Source organism: Myotis daubentonii, chromosome 16, assembly GCF_963259705.1.
Source record: "Myotis daubentonii chromosome 16, mMyoDau2.1, whole genome shotgun sequence".
In the NCBI taxonomy this organism is placed as follows: domain Eukaryota; kingdom Metazoa; phylum Chordata; class Mammalia; order Chiroptera; family Vespertilionidae; genus Myotis; species Myotis daubentonii.
In genome coordinates, this window is record NC_081855.1 from 4,467,662 (window position 1) to 4,489,474 (window position 21,813).

General features: G+C 65.2%; 1 protein-coding gene across 2 annotated transcripts; it reads right to left on the reverse strand.

Moving 5' to 3' along the window:
- Window positions 1–1,688: 1,688 nt before the first annotated feature.
- On the reverse strand, window positions 1,689–21,009 carry B9D1 (B9 domain containing 1). 2 transcript variants are annotated; one of them, XM_059668488.1, is made up of 7 exons: window positions 20,826–21,009; window positions 18,287–18,355; window positions 9,769–9,880; window positions 5,445–5,541; window positions 4,482–4,544; window positions 2,311–2,378; window positions 1,689–1,975 (listed from the first exon to the last, which is right to left on the reverse strand). In XM_059668488.1, exons 1-7 carry the CDS (start codon window positions 20,886–20,888, stop codon window positions 1,833–1,835), a joined length of 615 nt encoding a protein of 204 aa, XP_059524471.1. In that variant the 5' UTR covers window positions 20,889–21,009; the 3' UTR covers window positions 1,689–1,832. The 2 variants fall into 2 exon arrangements, with proteins under 2 accessions (XP_059524471.1, XP_059524472.1); XM_059668489.1 differs by lacking the exon at window positions 2,311–2,378.
- Window positions 21,010–21,813: the final 804 nt, after the last annotated feature.

A 21,813-nucleotide genomic window follows, 5' to 3' on the forward strand; every position in this document is an offset into this window, starting at 1 on the left:
TTTGGTGGCCACAGAATTTTAGTAATTAGTTTCTATGCCATGGGGTGAAAAAGGTTGAAAATCACTTCTTAGAGACACGCACGTCTCCAAGACTGACATGGGCCTGGGCGAGCAGAGCCCGCTGCCCCGTGGGCGAGGCCTGCCGGGCGGGCGGCAGCGTCCGGGAGCGCCCAGTAGAGCCGAGGACGGCCTGCGTTAGGGTCTCGCCAAGCCTGGTGCTGTCGTGCTGTGGCCACAATCAGAATGGACACGTACCCCGAGATGGCCTGCAGGCGCGCTCCCCTGTACGGAGGTCATCCGTGCTTCCATAAACCACCGCACGCCGGGGTCCCCCTCCCGCTCCCATGGGCCTGGAAGTGCTGCGTCTGTCACCACGGCGACCTGCACGTTAGTACCACCGCACCGGACACCTGGTGACGTGTTGCTCGAGATGGCCCTGCTGGCTTTTTGGTTGGTGGTTAATCTGCACCCGAGGATGTTTTCCATGGATTTTTAGAGAGTGGAAGGATGGGGGAGACGGAGAAACACCGATGTGAGACACCCAGAGGTTGCTTCTGCACGTGCTCCCCGGCCAGGGCTGGGGATCCAGCCGGTAACCGAGATACGCCCCTTGACCTGAAGGAACCTGGGACCATTCAGTCCACAGCCCGCACGGTACCCACGCAAGCACACTGGCTAGGGCGGATCATCATCTTTACATAAACCTGCAGCCTTATTTGAAAGAGAGAGAGTGTGTGTCATCAGCTGCGCCTACTGACTGAATTCTAAGCTGGGACAGCGGGGAGGAAGGAGAGGGCCGACTTAGTGCCCACGGCGGGGCGGTGGCCGAGGACCTGACGGAGTGGCGGGCTGGAGGGGGGCCCACAGGAAAGGAACTGCCCCCCGGGGGGGGGGGGGCGCTGGGATATACATTTTAGAGGGGATGCCGTCATTGGTCACGGGAACGGGCTCTGACCGTGGGTGGCCATTGAGGACACAGGTCAGGTTCACACAAGGGGGGAGGCTGAGGAACACAAGGCCGTGCCCTCTTCGGAGGACATCAGAGGTGAGGTCCGATGGGCCCGAGTCGGGGAGTGGGAAGTGCTCACAGGGAGCGAGGGCACAAGCCCCATTTCTCAGCCCCTGGTGCCCCATGGAGCCTGAGGGCTGAGGGCCAGTGGCAGTGGGAGGCACCTTCCCATCAGCAAGGACGGTGGCAGCCACTGCTGACGGGCTCCAGGCGCAGCGAGTGGGGGCGGGAGGCGGAGTTACCCTCTGGTGCTGACAGCAGAGGCAGGGGCAGGACAGGCCAGTCCGTGGTCTTAGAACAAGTTCCGATGCAGCGAGGCCGTACGGCGCGGGGGCCGTGGTCTTCAGGGCTGAGGAGCCTGGAGCAGGCACTGTGGCTCCCCTTAAATCCTGGGGTGCGGGCTGGGGAGCAGGCTGGGCACGCCCCATCCCATCCCACTTGAAGCTGGGGTGCTCAGGTGAGACGGTGCCGGGCAGAGCTCAGCTCAGCCCAGGGTGTTGGGTGCTGCGTGCACCTCCTCCTCACAGGATATTCTCCCTGTCGCCAAGGGAGGCTGGCGATGGGGGCATGACAGGGTGACCAGTGCTTCCTGGGGACAGCAGTGTGACAGGCAGGTCCCGCCCGGCTCAGGCCCGGCGGGTGCGGTGCTGCAGGGGCGAGGAGGCAGCCCAGGCCTGGGTTCTGTGACAAAGCAACCATTTATTTTATGAAAATATCCCCCCCACCCCACCCACCCCCCAACTACACCGGAGCAGGCAGGTGGGTCGGCAGTGGCCGCATGGCGTTGTGGGAGCCGCTCAGGCTGCACGCTGCTTGGCCAGGCTCACTGCGGGAGGCCCTGGGGCAGGCTGGGCCCCCAGGCCCCCTGCATGTCCACAGGCCCAGTGTCGTAGCCCAGCTTCCTCACGTCCTTGGTCACCACGTTGAAGAGGAGAGTGACAAAGCCCTGGGAGCGGACGCGGGTCACTGGGGACAGAGGGGGCGTCAGCCACCGGGCAGAGCCAGGCTGCTCTGGGCCTGACTCAGTGCTGTCGCCTGGCCCCGCCGCAGTGCGCCCCGCCCCCTCGGAGAAGCGGGGTGCTCGCCGGCCGACCCACCACTGGGAAGTGGAGGGCTGTTCTGGAGCCGGGCAGAGTGGCATTCTTGTGCTCCGCCCAGGCCTGTCTGGGATACACTGAGAACCCGGGCCCCGCCCCACAGCCCCCCCGCATCTCCATGCTGTTCCCAGGGGTTCACCTAGTCCCTCCTGGGCTCTGACCTGTCTGCGGGGTCAGGGGTGGGATTGGGGGATCAAGCTTTACCTTCCCGGCCTTCACCCTGAGCCACCACCTTGGGGTCCGTGTACTCAGGCCTCCGTCCCATGAACCAGCTGAGAAGACAGGAAGCCAGGTGAGCCACAGGCCCGGGGCCCACAAACACTATAGTGGGCGCCCTCCTGGCTTCCGAAACCAGCAGCCTCCCCGCCACTAGGGGCAGGCCCTGGGCAGACACGCCCCACCTCCCTCGGCCACCTCAGGGGCATCAGAGCTGGCTTGACTGGCCCTGACCCCCACTGAGCCACAGCACCCCGCACTACCCCGCTGGGCGGGCCGCCTCCCCTGGGGGTCACAGGCCTCCCGTGTGGAAGGCATGAGGTTCCTGCGTCCTGGAGAGGCCGTCCTCAGCCTCCTGGACAGCCGCTGGCCTGCAGGGGGCGGGGTCTGCCCAGCCCAGCCCCCCTGGCGTCCACCCGGTCCAGGCGCCAGCGCCCACTGGCTGCCAGCTCCACTGCTGGTGGCGGAGCGGCCGCCCGGTCTGCCCACAGGCTGCGTGGAAGCCCAGTGGGGGGCGCAGGGGCTCCCAGCCCCAAGGAAGGGGACGGGGGAGGCGGAGCCCAGGCTCCAGCTGGGGCTGATGGGTGAGTCACCGCTCTGTGCCTCGGTTTCTCCATCTGAGGAGTGGTGCCCCTGGTGCACCCGCCTCAGAGGCAGGGAAGCAGCCCCACGAGCCTGGCACGACCCACGTGGGAACACAGAGCGAGCGCCACAGCTTCTCTGAGGACGGTGAGGGCGCTGTGGGCCGGGCGCAAAGCCGGGAAGGGCCGAGCTGGCTGGAGGGCCACGCAGGGGCCAGGTGAAGTGAGCGCTGACCGCAGGCGTGCCTCCGCAGGCTCTAAAGCTCCAGGAAACCCTTCCCTGGTGCTGCGTGAAGCCCAGGTCGGAGGTAGTCGCAGGCTGAATCATGGCCCAAGACACAGGTCCTGGTCCCTGGCCCCTGGGAATGCGGCCTCATCTGGAAGGACCCTTGCACAGGTGACTGGGGGAGCTGAGCACAGGCACACTTTGGACTCCCCTGTGGCCTTCGATGCCACAGAAATGTCCTCGCGAGAGGCAGAGACTGGAGTGGCGTGGCCACGAGCCAGGGCAGGCCACAGCCCAGCAGCTGGCGGGGGGGGCTCCCCGAGCCTGGATGGTGCGCAGCCCGCCGACACCTCACAGCCCAGCAGGGATGCCTGCATTTCGGGTTCAGAACTGGAGGAAGTAAACCTGCGGTGTTAAGCCAGCAAGGCGGCGGTAGTTTGTCCGCAGGGGCCACGGCCACGGCCACGGGAGAGTAACCCTGGGCAGAAGAGAATGCAAACAGCAGGCCAGCGAAGCTGCGGAGGGACAGCGAGGCCGCGGGAGAGCCAGGCGCTGGAGAAACGGGGCAGGCGGAGGGGGACTGGCCACCCCGGGTCTCGGGCCTGAGCAAAGGGGGCTGCTGGAGCTGGGCCCTCAGTGGCCTCCCTGGACCCCTTGTCTGCCTTCACCCCTTAGACCTCTCCCCCGCGGCCTCGCCCAGGCCCGAGCTCCTGCACCGAGGCATCGGGAGGCAAGAGCCTCGACTGTTCTGCGAGCCGAGGCCTGGCCTTCCCAGGGAGCCTCGCGAGGAAGCCCAGCCCCCTCGGAGCTGGGAGCTGGGGTGCAGCAGTGCACCCCCGGGCAGGACGGCTGTGGCTCTCACAGCCCTTGACCTTCCTGTGCCCGCTGACAGGCACTGCCCCGCTTCCCCAACAGCCCAGGGGACGGTGCTGTCGCGCCTCCACCCATCATGGCGGCCTCCCTGAGGGGCCTCTAGGGGCATGAGGAACCCACACTCTCCCTTCCCCAGGCCTCAGAACTTAGTGAGGACTTCTCAGTCCTGGCCCAATGCTGTCCCTCCGCCCCGGTCTCCCGGCCCAGCCCACAGGGGCAGTGTGCCAGCTGCCGCCCTGGAGCCCAGCTGGCCCTGCACTTCCCCTTGTCCTGCTGGTGAACAGAGGGTCCGGGCCTGCTGACCTGCTGGGGAGCAGCGGTGGCTTATAGCTGAGCTGATAGAGGCTGCTGTCCCCACCCGCTGGCCAGTCAGCCAGGGCCTAGCTGGTCCCCCACTCCCACTCGGAGGTGGTGAGGGCCAAGGCCTGAGGCTCAGCCTCCCTTGACATCCCCCACCAGCACTCCCTGCAGGCACTCACCTTGTGAACTTTTGCAGCTTAGATGTAGATTCTGGGACAAACATGGGGATGGTCCTTTTGTGCCTGAAACACAAGTTTTGACACACGTGCTGAGGGACAGAGAAGCAACGCCGATGCCGGAGCCTCCAGCGAGCGGCCAGCGGCCAGCAGCGGGCAGCGGGCAGCGCACGGACGCGGCGTGCCTGGTGTGGCACGAAGCCAGCCTTGCAGAGCTGGACCTCATGAGCCTTTTGTTCTTTTAAGGAGCCAGAAGGGTGCTGAGGCTACAAACCTCAAACCGGTGCCCACGTGCCCCTTAGAGCCCTGTCCCCCAAATGTCCACATGCTCTGCCATCCAGGGCCCAGCGCGGTGCCCTTCCTCCAGGAAGCCCTGACCAACCCTGGACCTCGGCCCCGCCCCGGTGGCCTGCCCCAGGCCCGTCGCACCCTCAGAGCCCGGGGCCCGTCCCCCCGCCTCTCTCCCGGCCTCCGAGTCCGGCCCTTGTTTTAACAGAACTCCTCTCGGCCTTCTCCAGGCAGCTGACCCCGGCCCGCTCTGTGCGCCAGCCCAGCCTACACCCTTCCAGCAGTGCCTGGCAGGGCGGCGCCTCTCCATGGCCACGGCTCTAGGGGCTCCTGAGGGCAGAGCCCACGTGGCCACACGTGTCTGACACGTCCGTGTCCTCTGCTGCAGAGCACTGGGCGGGAGAGATGAAGGGCTGCGTGCACTCCAGCCCCTACCTGCCCAGGCCCCTAGGAGCCAGCAACCCCTCCACCCCGTGGTGTTCGGGCAGCAGCATGAACCTCGCCCACTTAGGTCCCTTCCAGATGTGGGCTCTGCCCCCAGAACCCGGGGCAACAGCACATTCCTGGCCGAGAGGTGGAGTCTGTCCCCGGAAGAGCCCTGCTGACGATGCCAGTTCCTGACCAGAGCGGCCTGGTGAGGGATGGGCTGTGCCGGAGGGCAGGAGAGTGAGGGCCTACCTGCCAGGCGAGAAAGGCACGTGCACTGCCCCGTAGCCTCGGACCACGTCGTTCCCGAACACGTCTGGTCCGTACACGCTGAGCACAATCTGTGGCCCTGGGAGGACAAGGCAGGTCAGCGTGTGGGAGCCGTGGGGGAGGCGCAGGCAGAGGGGAGGAGGGTGCTCAAGCCCAGGGCAGAGGCCTGGCAGCAGGTGCAGACCTGGCACCCCTGCAGCACCAACAGTTCCTGCAGCCCAGGTCCAGGTCCAGGTGAGGGGGACCAGAACCTGCAGGGCAGGCCCCCGGCTTGGCCAACGCCAGAGTCAGAGCCAGGGTGCTGCCCTCCGCCTGTCATCAGACACATGGAAGTGGCCCTGGAGCCCTTTAGGGACGGGCCAGGCGGCTGGTTTCTGTGAGGGGGAGACGTCAGAGAGAAAGCAAAGGCCTTCCTGCACCTCCTACACACTAGGAATTACACCCAGGCTCGTGGGGCTCAGTACCAAAAGGCTGCTGGTTCGATGCCCGGGTGGCGGGCTTGAACCCTGGTAGGGGCATGCAATATGCAGCTGATGGATGTTCACTCTCACATCAATGTTTCTCTCTCTTGCTCTTTCTAAAAATCAATACAAAATATTAGCAATTACACCTGTTCTGTTTACATCAAGGCATCTCGCCGTGGCCACGATGATGGCAGCGGGGCGGACGCAGTGGGGGCTGACCTGGCGGCCGCTAGCACTAGTCGCAGGCAACTCCCGCCCCGGTGCTCCGCCGCCTCGAGGCCTGGAGGGGGCCTGAGGCCGTGTCTGCCCGTCACTAGCTCCAAAGGCCGCCACCGCCCAGCACTTCACGAAGCCACTCCTTTGCCAAAGATGCATCCCGCAGGCGGGCACTTCGGTCGTCCCCTTCTCTGAACTTCCTGTAAGTGACCCTTCGTACCCCGCTTCGCTAACCCAGCATGTTGGGGAGACGCGTTCTCATTGGAGGAGCTGGCACTTGTCCTGGGTCTTGGCCACGCGAGCCTGACTCCTGCCCCTTTCCTACAGGACGGGCTTTCTCGCGGGTTTGGAACGGGTGTGAATTCTGCGCTCTCCTCGCTCTCTTCTGACCAGAAGCGGCGGCTGCCCTTCCCGAGGCCCCCGTCCCGCGGCCTGGCGCCAGCGCCCGTGCCGTCCTCCCGAAGGAAGCGGGCTCTTCCCATCGGCATCTGCAGACCCGCGGGCATCGGTCTGTGTGTGTGACACAAAGCGGGGGTCTGCTTCCTCTTCCACCCCGTGCACACCGCTCGTCCCAGCACCGCTTACCAAAGACTCTCACTCACTCACTCACACACACTCACCACACACACTCAACATACACACTCAACACACACACACCACACACACTCACACACACTCACACACAACACACACACACTCACTCAACACACACTCAACACACACAAAACACACACACTCAACAACACACTCAACACACACACCACACACACACTCACACGCACACACTCAACACACATACACATTCAACACACTCACACACTCACACGCACACACTCAACACACACACACACTCACACACTCACCACACACACTCAACATACACACTCAACACACACACACACACACTCAACACACACACTCAACACACACTCACACACTCACCACACACTCAACATACACACTCAACACACACACCACACACACTCAACACACACACACACTCAACACACACACAACACACACTCAACACACACACCACACACACTCAACACACACACACACTCAACACACACACACAACACACACTCAACACACACACAACACACTCAACACACACACACTCAACACACACACATACCACACACAACACACACACACAACACACACACACACTCAACACACACAACACACACTCAACACACAAAACACACACACTCAACACACACAAAACACACACACACTCAACACACACACACAACACACTCAACACACACACCACACACACTCAACACACTCAACACACACACTCACACAACACACACACAATACACACACACTCAACACACACACACTCAACACACAACACACACACAAAACACACACACTCAACACACACACAAAACACACACACCACACACAACACACACACTCAACACACACACACAAACACACACACACAAAACACACTCAACACACACAAAAAACACACTCAACACACACACTCAACACACACACTCGCACTCACACACACACACACATGCACACACAAAAGACTCTCCCTGCAGCTGGGCAGCGCCGGTCGGTCAGCTGCCTGCAGGCGCCGGTGCGGGCCGGCTCTGTGCTTGTCTGTCTGTCCTGTGCCAACGCTGCTGCCTCAGTCACCGCGCTTTGCAATCAAAGCTTCACATCTGGGACCACAAGTTATATCTTGATATTTTACGTGTCTCACTTTTAAAGTATCATTTTCTATTTACTTCTTATACAGAATAGAATATTTATGTATTCTATTTATTCTTACACAAAAAGCAACTGATTCTTTATTAATCCTATCAACAGCTTGCATGCCAGTGTATCACCTGATAATTTATTTGTAGGTTACTTTGGACATTCTACATAATCACGTCACCCGTAGATAATTTTGTTCTTCCTTCCCGATTCTTATGCCCTTTATGTGCACAGTGTTGGTGATAACAAGCACCCTGACCTCAGAGGGCGATCTTTCGACAGTTCACGAGCAGTGATGTTCCTCTAAGTTTTTGTAGACAGCCTTTATTGGAGTAAGGAAGCTTCACTCTATTCCTACTTTGCTAAATATTTATCAAGAATGGATGTTGGAAAAAAAAAAAAAAAAGAATGGATGTTGAGCCCAGCCAGTGAGACTCAGTGGTTGAGTGTCAACTCATGAACCAGGTCATGGCTTGCACCTGTCAGGGCACATACCCAGGCATCTCGTCATCGCTTGATCTCCAGTGGGGGCCGTGCAGGAGGCAGCTGATCAATGATTCTCTCTCATCATTGATGTTTCCATCTCTCTCTCCCTCTCCCTTCCTCTCTGAAATCAATAAAAAGAATGGATGTTGAAATTCATTACACTTTCTTCATTTATGGGGGCGATCATGACTTTCCAATGTGGTAGATCACACTGGTTTATTTTAGATGCTAGGTGAGCTTTGTATTTCTAAAATAAACACTACTTGCTCATGTATTATCATCTTCTGTATTCTGCTAGATTCAGTTTGTAAATATTTTGGTCAAGTCTGGAATGGACAGGGGCTGGGCTGCAATCTGTGGGGCTGGCCCACCTTCACTCCTTCCTCATTCCAGGGCACAGCTCTTTGAGGTCTTGGCCCACGCTGGGAGGACTTACCTGAGGCCCTGCACCCCACCTCTTCTAGAGTTCTGCATACTGATTCTTGGGCCCTGAACCAGGGAGGCTGTCAAGTCTTGATACTCACCCTGGCCAACTTGCTCAGTGGTTAGTGTCAGCCTCCACACCAAAGTGTGTTGGGTTTGATTCCCGGTCAAGGGCATGTACCTAGGTTGCAGGGTCACCAGTCGATGTGACTCTCATACAGTTGTTTCACTCCCCCCACCCCCGCACCTTTCAGTCACCTTGTTGGACTGGTTTTCTCCTAGATCCTGGCCTGGTAACACACTACTCTGCTTGCCACCTGATGCCTTCAAGGGGCTGTGTCGTCTTTTTGCCTTTTAGTATTTGACTTGCCTCTCTGAGCTGTCCTCAGCCAGAGGACGTGGTCACTCTCTGGGCCCCGCTCGAGGAAGCCACGGAAGTTTCCTGCTCGTGAGGATGACGGCAGGAGGGCGGTCCCTGCCCAGGCGGCCGCCAGGCAGCCCTGCTCCAGACCCCCTGCCCCGGGGAGCCCGGCCAGGCCCGGCCAGGCCCGTGCAGCAGGAGGCTGGGACTGTGACGTCGAGTGGCCCTGAAGGTAAATCAGCTGCTGGGATGGCCGGAAGCCAGTTTCCTAACCTGGGGAAAGCACGGAGAGTGAGGTGCCCATGACAGGACGGCCCCACAGGGCCTCGCACACAGCAGGCAGGAGGGAGCCCTGAGGCGGCGGGAGCCCGCCAGCACTCCAGACCCCCAGCCTGGGCGCCGCTCTGCCCTTCAGCGCACCGAGTGGCCCGGGCTTCAGGCTGGGGCCGCCCCCGACTCACTCTGAACCTCGTGGAGATGAACTGGGTGGGAGGGGGAAGAATGGCGGGAAGCGGCCAGATGGCGCGGTTTCAGGCTGGTGCAAGGGCCCAGCTGATGGACGTGGTGGGCAGGAGGCTGAGGCTGAGACTGCCCTGGGGTGCCCCCCCCCCCAGGGCCCCTGCAGACTCACAGCCGAAGGGGTTGGTGCTTTTGAAGGTGACGTCGATGGGGAAGTTCCACACCAGCGCTTGCCGCACGTCTCGGCTCTTCGATGTGATCTGGGAGATCCCCTCCTCCAGCCCCTGAGGACAGACACCGACCCTGTGTCCAGCGCCAGCAGCCACGCCTCCCCTCCCCTGGGCAGGCAGCTGGGAGGGCTGGTTTTTCACTATCTTCTGCCGAAGCACTAACTTCCAACCCAAGGGAACGCAGAGCCGCTGAGCCTGCACCTCCCTGGACGGGCACCTCAGGAGCCGCCTCTGCCCTCCCTCCAGCGCAGCCTCTCCTCAGCACCAGCGGCCCGCCCGCCCAGCGCCAAGCAGGTGCCCTCTTTTCTCCACACAAAACACCTGCTTGACCACTTCCTCCCCAGCAGGCGGCGGGCTCCCCTTCGGAGCAACCTGGAAAGGGCTGTCCAGACCCCGGGCTCCAAGGCCTTTGTTTTGCTTTCCTGAACCCGCGCCAATCTGACTGCTGGTCCCCTCCCCGCAAGGGCTTTGTAAATACCAGTGACCTTGGCACCGGTGGTGACGTCTCCTCCTCCTTTTGTCTGGCCACTGTCAGCCTGATACGGCCACGTCCTTCCCGTCCCCCACCTGCCTTCTGGGCACCTCACGTCTCCCGCGGCCCCTGCTCCATGGCTCCTGCAGCCGCCTTCCTGCGGAAGCACCTCGAGGCTCAGTCTGGATGCTTCTCTCTGCACCTGGGTTCTCATCAGCCTGAGGTTTCACTGTGGTTCGTGTTTACGATTCCTAAGCTCATCCCCTCCGGCCTGGTCCTGCCTCCGAGCTCCGGATCAGCATGCCCTGTCTCCACCTGGGCGGCTAGTGGGAGCCGTCACACACGCCAGGCCCAGTCGGGAGACATCTCCAGTCCGTTCTACCCACGGCCCCAGCTCCCCAGCTCCCAGTGTGGTGCTGCTCTTTCTTTAAACCCTCACCCGAGGGTATTGTTGCCACTGGTTTCTAGAGAGGAGGGACGGAGGGAGAGAGAAGCATCAATTGGTTGCCTGTGCAGCGGGGGCTGGGGAACCGAGGTGCATGCCCTTGACCAGGAATAGAACCGGCAACCCTTTGGTCTACGGGCAGACGCTCTAAGCACTGGGCCAAACCAGCCAGGGCAAGCGTGGTGTTCCTCTTAACTCCTCTTTTTCTCATGCCCACATCTGCCCAACAGGAAAACCTGTTGGCACTACCTTCAAAATATACTTGAAATGCAACCACCTCTCACCCCCTCCACCGCCTCACCCGTCCTCCCGCCCTCGCCCGTCCACCCGCCCTCACCCGTCCACCCTGCCCTCACCCATCCACCCTGCCCTCACCCGTCCACCCGCCCTCACCCGTCCACCCTGCCCTCACCCGTCCACCCGCCCTCACCCGTCCACCCTGCCCTCACCCGTCCACCCGCCCTCACCCATCCACCCGCCCTCACCCGTCCTCCCTGCCCTCACCCGTCCACCCGCCCTCACCCGTCCTCCCTGCCCTCGCCCGTCCACCCGCCCTCACCTGTCCACCCTGCCCTCGCCCGTCCACCCGCCCTCACCCATCCTCCCTGCCCTCGCCCGTCCTCCCTGCCCTCACCCGTCCACCCACCCTCAACCCACCTGCTTAGAGCTGATGGGTCCCTGCTTTTTTTTTTTTTTTTTTAATCCCACCCCCGGGTCCCTGCTTTGGCCCTGGTTCCCCAAAGTCTACTCCCAGCAAAGAGTCCGAGTCTCCTTTAGGAACACAGGTCAGAGTCCTTCCTCTCTGCTCACAGCTCTCCGAGGGAGCCCTAGTGCCCCTTCTGCTGAACTACCATCTCCTCTAAGATCTCCCTGGGCCTGCTGTCCCCAGCCCGCTCCCTGCTCACTGGCCACCCCCTCACCGCCTCCTCTCTGCTCCCACCCCACACCCCCTCCTCCCTGCTCACTCTCCACCCCCTCACTGCCTCCTCCCTGCTCCCACCCCACACCGCCTCCTCCCTGCTCCCACCCCTCACTGCCTCCTCCCTGCTCCCACCCCACACCCCCTCCTCCCTGCTCACTCTCCACCCCCTCACCGCCTCCTCCCTGCTCCCACCCCCTCACCGCCTCCTCCCTGCTCCCACCCCCACACCGCCTCCTCCCTGCTCCCACCCCCTCACCGCCTCCTCCCTGCTCCCACCCCACACCCCCTCCTCCCTGCTCACTCTCCACCCCCTCACCGCCTCCTCCCTGCTCCCACCCCCTCACCGCCTCCTCCCTGCTCCCACCCCCTCACCGCCTCCTCCCTGCTCCCACCCCCTCACCGCCTCCTCCCTGCTCCCACCCCCTCACCGCCTCCTCCCTGCTCCCACCCCCTCACCGCCTCCTCCCTGCTCCCACCCCACACCCCCTCCTCCCTGCTCCCACCCCCACACCCCCTCCTCCCTGCTCCCACCGCACACCCCCTCCTCCCTGCTCCCACCCCCACACCGCCGCCTCCCTGCTCCCACCCCACACCCCCTCCTCCCTGCTCCCACCCCACACCCCCTCCTCCCTGCTCCCACCCCCTCACCGCCTCCTCCCTGCTCCCACCCCCTCACCGCCTCCTCCCTGCTCCCACCCCACACCCCCTCCTCCCTGCTCCCACCCCCTCACCGCCTCCTCCCTGCTCCCACCCCCTCACCGCCTCCTCCCTGCTCCCACCCCCACACCGCCTCCTCCCTGCTCCCACCCCACACCCCCTCCTCCCTGCTCCCACCCCACACCCCTCCTCCCTGCTCCCACCCCACACCCCCTCCTCCCTGCTCACTCTCCACCCCCTCACCGCCTCCTCCCTGCTCCCACCCCCTCACCGCCTCCTCCCTGCTCCCACCCCCACACCGCCTCCTCCCTGCTCCCACCCCCTCACCGCCTCCTCCCTGCTCCCACCCCACACCCCCTCCTCCCTGCTCACTCTCCACCCCCTCACCGCCTCCTCCCTGCTCCCACCCCCTCACCGCCTCCTCCCTGCTCCCACCCCCTCACCGCCTCCTCCCTGCTCCCACCCCCTCACCGCCTCCTCCCTGCTCCCACCCCCTCACCGCCTCCTCCCTGCTCCCACCCCCTCACCGCCTCCTCCCTGCTCCCACCCCACACCCCCTCCTCCCTGCTCCCACCCCCACACCCCCTCCTCCCTGCTCCCACCGCACACCCCCTCCTCCCTGCTCCCACCCCCACACCGCCGCCTCCCTGCTCCCACCCCACACCCCCTCCTCCCTGCTCCCACCCCACACCCCCTCCTCCCTGCTCCCACCCCCTCACCGCCTCCTCCCTGCTCCCACCCCCTCACCGCCTCCTCCCTGCTCCCACCCCACACCCCCTCCTCCCTGCTCCCACCCCCTCACCGCCTCCTCCCTGCTCCCACCCCCTCACCGCCTCCTCCCTGCTCCCACCCCCACACCGCCTCCTCCCTGCTCCCACCCCACACCCCCTCCTCCCTGCTCCCACCCCACACCCCTCCTCCCTGCTCCCACCCCACACCCCCTCCTCCCTGCTCCCACCCCACACCCCCTCCTCCCTGCTCCCACCCCACACCCCCTCCTCCCTGCTCCCACCCCCTCACTGCCTCCTCCCTGCTCCCACCCCTCACTGCCTCCTCCCTGCTCCCACCCCCACACCGCCTCCTCCCTGCTCCCACCCCACACCCCCTCCTCCCTGCTCACTCTCCACCCCCTCACTGCCTCCTCCCTGCTCCCACCCCACACCGCCTCCTCTCTGCTCCCGCCCCACACCCCCTCCTCCCTGCTCCCACCCCCTCACCCCCTCCTCCCTGCTCCCACCCCACACCCCCTCCTCTCTACTCCCACCCCACACCCCCTCCTCCCTGCTCCCACCCCCTCACCGCCTCCTCCCTGCTCCCACCCCCACACCGCCTCCTCCCTGCTCCCACCCCACACCCCCTCCTCCCTGCTCCCACCGCACACCCCCTCCTCCCTGCTCCCACCCCCACACCGCCGCCTCCCTGCTCCCACCCCACACCCCCTCCTCCCTGCTCCCACCCCACACCCCCTCCTCCCTGCTCCCACCCCCTCACCGCCTCCTCCCTGCTCCCACCCCCACACCGCCTCCTCCCTGCTCCCACCCCACACCCCCTCCTCCCTGCTCCCACCCCCTCACCGCCTCCTCCCTGCTCCCACCCCCACACCGCCTCCTCCCTGCTCCCACCCCACACCCCCTCCTCCCTGCTCCCACCCCCTCACCGCCTCCTCCCTGCTCCCACCCCCACACCGCCTCCTCCCTGCTCCCACCCCACACCGCCTCCTCCCTGCTCCCACCCCACACCCCCTCCTCCCTGCTCCCACCCCCTCACCGCCTCCTCCCTGCTCCCATCCCCACACCGCCTCCTCCCTGCTCCCACCCCACACCCCCTCCTCCCTGCTCCCACCCCCTCACCGCCTCCTCCCTGCTCCCACCCCCTCACCGCCTCCTCCCGGCTCCCACCCCCACACCGCCTCCTCCCTGCTCCCACCCCACACCCCCTCCTCCCTGCTCCCACCCCACACCCCCTCCTCCCTGCTCCCACCCCACACCCCCTCCTCCCTGCTCCCACCCCCTCACTGCCTCCTCCCTGCTCCCACCCCACACCCCCTCCTCCCTGCTCCCACCCCCACACCGCCTCCTCCCTGCTCCCACCCCACACCCCCTCCTCCCTGCTCACTCTCCACCCCCTCACTGCCTCCTCCCTGTTCCCACCCTACACCGCCTCCTCCCTGCTCCCACCCCACACCCCCTCCTCCCTGCTCCCACCCCCTCACCCCCTCCTCCCTGCTCCCACCCCACACCCCCTCCTCTCTGCTCCCACCCCACACCCCCTCCTCCCTGCTCCCACCCCACACCCCCTCCTCCCTGCTCCCACCCCACACCCCCTCCTCCCTGCTCCCACCCCCTCACCCCCTCCTCCCTGCTCCCACCCCACACCCCCTCCTCTCTGCTCCCACCCCACACCCCCTCCTCCCTGCTCCCACCCCACACCCCCTCCTCCCTACTCCCACCCCACACCCCCTCCTCCCTGCTCCCACCCCACACCCCCTCCTCTGCTCCCACCCCCACACCCCCTCCTCCCTGCTCCCACCCCCTCACCGCCTCCTCCCTGCTCCCACCCCACACCGCCTGCTCCCACCCCCACACCGCCTCCTCCCTGCTCCCACCCCACACCCCCTCCTCCCTGCTCCCACCCCACACCCCTCCTCCCTGCTCCCACCCCACACCCCCTCCTCCCTGCTCCCACCCCACACCCCCTCCTCCCTGCTCCCACCCCACACCCCCTCCTCCCTGCTCCCACCCCCTCACTGCCTCCTCCCTGCTCCCACCCCTCACTGCCTCCTCCCTGCTCCCACCCCCACACCGCCTCCTCCCTGCTCCCACCCCACACCCCCTCCTCCCTGCTCACTCTCCACCCCCTCACTGCCTCCTCCCTGCTCCCACCCCACACCGCCTCCTCTCTGCTCCCGCCCCACACCCCCTCCTCCCTGCTCCCACCCCCTCACCCCCTCCTCCCTGCTCCCACCCCACACCCCCTCCTCTCTACTCCCACCCCACACCCCCTCCTCCCTGCTCCCACCCCCTCACCGCCTCCTCCCTGCTCCCACCCCCACACCGCCTCCTCCCTGCTCCCACCCCACACCCCCTCCTCCCTGCTCCCACCGCACACCCCCTCCTCCCTGCTCCCACCCCCACACCGCCGCCTCCCTGCTCCCACCCCACACCCCCTCCTCCCTGCTCCCACCCCACACCCCCTCCTCCCTGCTCCCACCCCCTCACCGCCTCCTCCCTGCTCCCACCCCCACACCGCCTCCTCCCTGCTCCCACCCCACACCCCCTCCTCCCTGCTCCCACCCCCTCACCGCCTCCTCCCTGCTCCCACCCCCACACCGCCTCCTCCCTGCTCCCACCCCACACCCCCTCCTCCCTGCTCCCACCCCCTCACCGCCTCCTCCCTGCTCCCACCCCCACACCGCCTCCTCCCTGCTCCCACCCCACACCGCCTCCTCCCTGCTCCCACCCCACACCCCCTCCTCCCTGCTCCCACCCCCTCACCGCCTCCTCCCTGCTCCCATCCCCACACCGCCTCCTCCCTGCTCCCACCCCACACCCCCTCCTCCCTGCTCCCACCCCCTCACCGCCTCCTCCCTGCTCCCACCCCCTCACCGCCTCCTCCCGGCTCCCACCCCCACACCGCCTCCTCCCTGCTCCCACCCCACACCCCCTCCTCCCTGCTCCCACCCCACACCCCCTCCTCCCTGCTCCCACCCCACACCCCCTCCTCCCTGCTCCCACCCCACACCCCCTCCTCCCTGCTCCCACCCCCTCACTGCCTCCTCCCTGCTCCCACCCCACACCCCCTCCTCCCTGCTCCCACCCCCACACCGCCTCCTCCCTGCTCCCACCCCACACCCCCTCCTCCCTGCTCACTCTCCACCCCCTCACTGCCTCCTCCCTGTTCCCACCCCACACCGCCTCCTCCCTGCTCCCACCCCACACCCCCTCCTCCCTGCTCCCACCCCCTCACCCCCTCCTCCCTGCTCCCACCCCACACCCCCTCCTCTCTGCTCCCACCCCACACCCCCTCCTCCCTGCTCCCACCCCACACCCCCTCCTCCCTGCTCCCACCCCACACCCCCTCCTCCCTGCTCCCACCCCCTCACCCCCTCCTCCCTGCTCCCACCCCACACCCCCTCCTCTCTGCTCCCACCCCACACCCCCTCCTCCCTGCTCCCACCCCACACCCCCTCCTCCCTACTCCCACCCCACACCCCCTCCTCCCTGCTCCCACCCCACACCCCCTCCTCTGCTCCCACCCCCACACCCCCTCCTCCCTGCTCCCACCCCCTCACCGCCTCCTCCCTGCTCCCACCCCACACCGCCTGCTCCCACCCCCACACCCCCTTCTCCCTGCTCCCACCCCACACCCCCTCCTCCCTGCTCCCACCCCACACCCCCTCCTCTCTGCTCCCACCCCCACACCCCCTCCTCCCTGCTCCCACCCCCTCACCGCCTCCTCCCTGCTCCTACCCCACACCGCCTGCTCCCACCCCCACACCCCCTCCTCCCTGCTCCCACCCCACACCCCCTCCTCTCTGCTCCCACCCCACACCCCCTCCTCCCTGCTCCCACCCCACACCCCCTCCTCCCTGCTCCCACCCCACACCCCCTCCTCCCTGCTCCCACCCCACACCCCCTCCTCCCTGCTCCCACCCCACACCCCCTCCTCTCTGCTCCCACCCCACACCCCCTCCTCCCTGCTCCCACCCCACACCCCCTCCTCCCTGCTCCCACCCCACACCCCCTCCTCCCTGCTCCCACCCCACACCCCCTCCTCCCTGCTCCCACCCCACACCCCCTCCTCTCTGCTCCCACCCCACACCCCCTCCTCCCTGCTCCCACCCCACACCCCCTCCTCCCTGCTTCCACCCCACACCCCCTCCTCCCTGCTCCCACCCCACACCCCCTCCTCCCTGCTCCCACCCCACACCCCCTCCTCTCTGCTCCCACCCCACACCCCCTCCTCCCTGCTCCCACCCCACACCCCCTCCTCCCTGCTCCCACCCACACCGCCTCCTCCCTGCTCCCACCCCCTCACCGCCTCCTCCCTGCTCCCACCCCCACACCGCCTCCTCCCTGCCCCCACCCCCAAACCGCCTCCTCCCTGCTCCCACCCCCACACCCCCTCCTCCCTGCTCCCATGCGCCAGGCACACCTGCCCCAGGGCCCTTGCCCTGCTCCTTCTCCCTGGCACGCTGTGGCCACAAATGCCACATGGATTGTCCCCTCACTGCCTTCAGGTCTTTCCTGGAAAGTTCCCTTCTCAGCGAGGCCTCGCCTCACCCCCGCCCCCAGCTCCCCTCCTAACTTGGTTTTCTCCTCGGCACTCAACTGGCTAACATGCTAGACGGTCGCTACTCGCTGTCTGTCCCCCAGAATGTGCACCCAGGAGACAGGGACGGCCGCCCAGCACCAGGGCCTCACGAAGCCGCCAGTCAGCGGGCCCACGGAGGCCAGTCCTGTCTCCTCGGCTCTGCGACGAGTACGCGATCCGAGAGGTTAAGGACACTGGGCCTCCATTTCCTCAACTGCCGTGAGGGTCACAGGAGAGCTGCCAACAGCAGGCGGGGAGCGGCCGCGGGCCTGGCCTGGGGGAGACAGGCTGGTCCCTGGGAAGTCCTGCAGGGAGGGCTCCGGAGTCCGCACAGGCTGCGGAGGCCAGACCATGAAGGACCGGCCCAGGATGTCCACAGCTCAGGCCGGCATTCCGGCCGCCTGCACTGCCCGCACGTGCTGCCACGTGCCAGCTCCCGGGATCGGGGCGCGGGCAGGCACGGCCGTGGGAGGGCGGGGGCGGGAACAGTGGTGTCTGCGTTCCCCACTCCAGCTTCACCAGGAACAAGCCCCTGTGGGACCCCCTCTGAACGATGTGTCTTTCCAATGGTTCTGAACTGGGAGGGAAGGGGTGCGTGCGGCCTGCAGAACCTCCAGGTCCGAAGGCGTGAGGTGGGCCGGGGCCACTTACCGCGGTGGGGGCCCAGTCCTGGCCGTACACGAAGCAGTACTTGCAGTAGAGATCATCGTACTCGGGAAACTGCGGAAACACACAGGCACGGTGTTTGGGGAACGCACGCGGCAGCAATGTGTAGGCTACGCAGGCACAGCCCATGGCAATTCTGAGCTTGAGACACTGGGTGGGACCGGAGCGACGGCCACGGGTGTGGCCATGCGGCTCAGCGCCGGCTGGGGTGTGGAGTCCGAGGGAGAGTCCCACCGCGACTCCCTGGGCCTTAGCTGGCTCTCCCCTGCGGACAGGCCTTCCCCAGCCCTGCACCCCGCAACTCCTGCTCATCCTTCCGCGCCTTCAGGGAGGCAGCCCTAACTTTCTGGCCAGCCTGAGGGCCACCTCGGGCTCCTGTGGCCCCTGGTCTTCCCTCCACCAAAGCGCCTGCCTGTTCATTCCTGTGGACCCCATGGGGTTGTGAGCAAGGAGCAGGCTGATGGCTTTCTGCGGCCCCAGCGCCGACACGGGGTGGGCACAGAGGAGCTGGAAGGAAACGGTGCCGGACGGCAAGGCCGGGGCCCCAGGGCTGTGAGGACCCAGCATGGGCACAGCTGTAGCTGAAGCCTGGGGGGGGGGGGGGAGGGGCAAGCTGAGCGGTGCACATGGCCGAGCCCAGGGAGAGCCCCTCGGCAGCCGGCAAGGGAGGGTAGCCAAGCTCTGGCGCCACAAAGACCCTGCTCAAACCCCAGCTTTGCCGCTTCCTTTGGGCAAGTTTTCCCATCTGTCAACTGGGGGCTAGTGATACCTACTGCCCAGGGCCACGGTGAGGGCTGAATGAGCAGCGCTGTGCACGGAGCTGGGCACGTGCAAACACCTGGGGGAACTTTTAAGAAATTTATACACACACACACACACATCTACAGTAATAAAAGAGAAACATGGTAATTGGCGTACGACCGCTACCCTTCCCATTGGCTAATCAGGGCAATATGCAAATTAACTGTCAGCCAAGATGGCGGCCGGCAGCCAGGCAGCTTGAAACTAACATGAGGCTTGCTTGCCTCAGTGACCGAGGATGTTGGAGGAAACCAACGTTCCCCGCCTGCGGCTGCAGGCCTCTGAGCGGGCAGTTTAAGAAACATTGTAACAAATACCGCCGGGCTTCAGCCAGCAGATTCGCAACATTGTAAGCAAAGGCCAGAAACCTACTTTCAGCCACGGAGGCCTAAGAGCTGGAGCCAAGCCTCAAGGTAAAGCTGGCCCAGAATAAAAAAGAAAAAAAAAGAAAAAAAGGAGCGGCTGGGAACTTCAGTCACTCCCAGCCTGAAAACAGCCCTCAGCCCCTCACCCAGACTGGCCAGGCACCCCAGTGGGGACCCCCACCCTGATCCAGGACACCCTTCAGGGCAAACCAGCCATTCCCACCCATGCACCAGGCCTCTACCCTATATAGTAAAAGGTAATATGCCTCCCGGCACTGGGATCAGCGTGACAGGGGGCAGCGCCCAAACCTCCTGATCACCCTGCAGCTCTGTGTGTGACAGGGGGCGGGGCCCCAACCCCCTGAGCAGCCCTGCTCTGTGCCTGATAGGGGGGAGCTCCCCAACCCCCCCCCCACCACCACGGGCCCTGCTCTGTGTGTGATGGGGTAGAGCCATAACCTCCCCATTGACTCTGCCTTGAGTGTGACAGGGGGCAGCGCCCCAACCCCGATTGGCCCTGCTCTGTGCGTGACAGGGGGTGGCGCCACAACCTCCCCATTGACTCTGCCTTGAGTGTGACAGGGGGCGGTGCCCCAACCCCCCCAATTGGCCCTAGCCTGAGCATGACTGGGGGTGGCATCGCAACCTCCCGATCCGCCCTGCTCTGTGCATGACAGGGGGCGGCGCCCCAACTCCCCAATCGGCCCTGCTCTGAGCCCAACCAGGGGCTGCACCTAGGGATTGGGCCTGCCCTCTGCCACCCGGGAGCAGGCCTAAGGCAGCAGGTCATTATCTCCCGAGGGGTCCCAGACTGCGAGAGGGCACAGGCCGGGCTGAGGGACCCCCTCCCCCCCGAGTGCACAAATTTTTGTGCACCGGGCCTCCAGTATATATATAAACAAATGGTTCGTGTCATGTGGGGGAGGGGCAGGGAGTAGCGTCCCTTTGCACCCGGCAGACACGTCCTCCCTGGATCATTCCAAGACGCCGCCCACGCAGGGTCAGTCATCACATCACCGCCATTCCCGCCCCGGTTCAGGGATCTGGGCGCTCAGGGCGCGTGGCGCCATCCCCCGAGGACAAGGCCCAGGGCGGCTCCACCGGGCCCACCCGCATGAGGCTCCTCAACGAAGCGCGCACGACCCGAGCCCGACCTGGCCGAGTGTGGCCTCGCTACGCGGTGCGGCTCTCCGTGTCTCACACCCGCGCGTCAGGTTTGCGGGTGTCCGGCAACCGCGCGCCAAGCTTCCCAAACGCCGGCCCCGCCCCCGCCGAACCGAGGAATGATGAGCTTCTTCGGCGCGGGGCGGCCCCGGGGCTCTTGCGGGGCGGGCCCGGTCGGGACCCTGGCCGCTCACCTGGGCGCTCTCCACCTGCCCGCTGACCATAAGCAGGAAGACGCTGGGGCCCGCGGCCGCCATCGCCGGGGGCGCGGGGAATACCACCCGGGTGGCACGCGCACTTGCTAAGAGGCGCCCTAGTTGCCCTGGAAACAGACGGCGTGGCACGCGGACATGCGTCTGAGGCGCGGGACCTTCTGCTCAGGCGCGTGGGCGTAAGCGTGGGCGTGGCGGCGGTGCGCAGGCGCAGGGGCGGCTCTCCTCGGGAATGCTGGGAGAGTGCGCGCGGCGGAGGGAGAAGGCGGCGTGGTGCGTCGTGGGGGAGTCCGCTTGGCCTCGGCCCGCGCGCCCCAAGCCCAGGCACGCCGACTGGGCAGGACTTCGGGGCCAAGCGGTGCAGCAGCCCCGGGCCACGAGGCGGCGCTGTGGCCACCGCGAGGCCGGGCGCGGGGCGGTCCAGCGCGAGCTGGTGCTGGAAGCTGGGCGCCGCCCGGCCTGAAGAGCACCGGCAGCGCCCGTTGTGGCTTCTGAGACCTTCATCTCAAAAAGTTTATTATTGTTGTTTAATGAGCTGCACGCTACTTTTCAAGAGGAGCACTCTGTCTTTGCTTTTTTAAATCCTCCCCTGAGTGTTACCAAACCCAAGGGGTTTGCTGCTTGGGGTGCTCCGTTCAAAAGCAAGACATAGTTGTCGCAAGGAGGTCACTCACTTGCAGCAGGTCAAGGAGACAGGATTCACCGCTCAGCTCTGCTTACACTGCTCGTCAGTTACATGTGGAGTTCTTCCTTGCAGTTGACTGTACTTATCAGGTTGGGTTCCTGTCCAGCTCATCCTGTTCCCAGCCGGGCTGCAAAATACTGTGCTGCATGTTAGCATTCAGCACGAACAGCATTTAATAAGAACGGCCAGGCTCTTATCCTGTCTAACACAGGGGTGAGCACGCCGACAGCGCACAGGAAATGCGAAGGTCCTGAGGCGGCAAATGCTTGGGGAGCCTGCAGCCTG

Coding starts and splice junctions, on each gene's coding strand:
- B9D1 (XM_059668488.1), bottom strand. CDS start 20,888: ATGGCGGCCGCGGGCCCCAGCGTCTTCCTGCTTATGGTCAGCGGGCAG. Junction 18,356..20,825: donor GGCAGGTGGAGAGCGCCCAG/GTGAGCGGCCAG, acceptor GTGTTTCCGCAG/TTTCCCGAGTACGATGATCT. Junction 4,545..5,444: donor GTGCCTTTCTCGCCTGGCAG/GTAGGCCCTCAC, acceptor CTTGTGTTTCAG/GCACAAAAGGACCATCCCCA.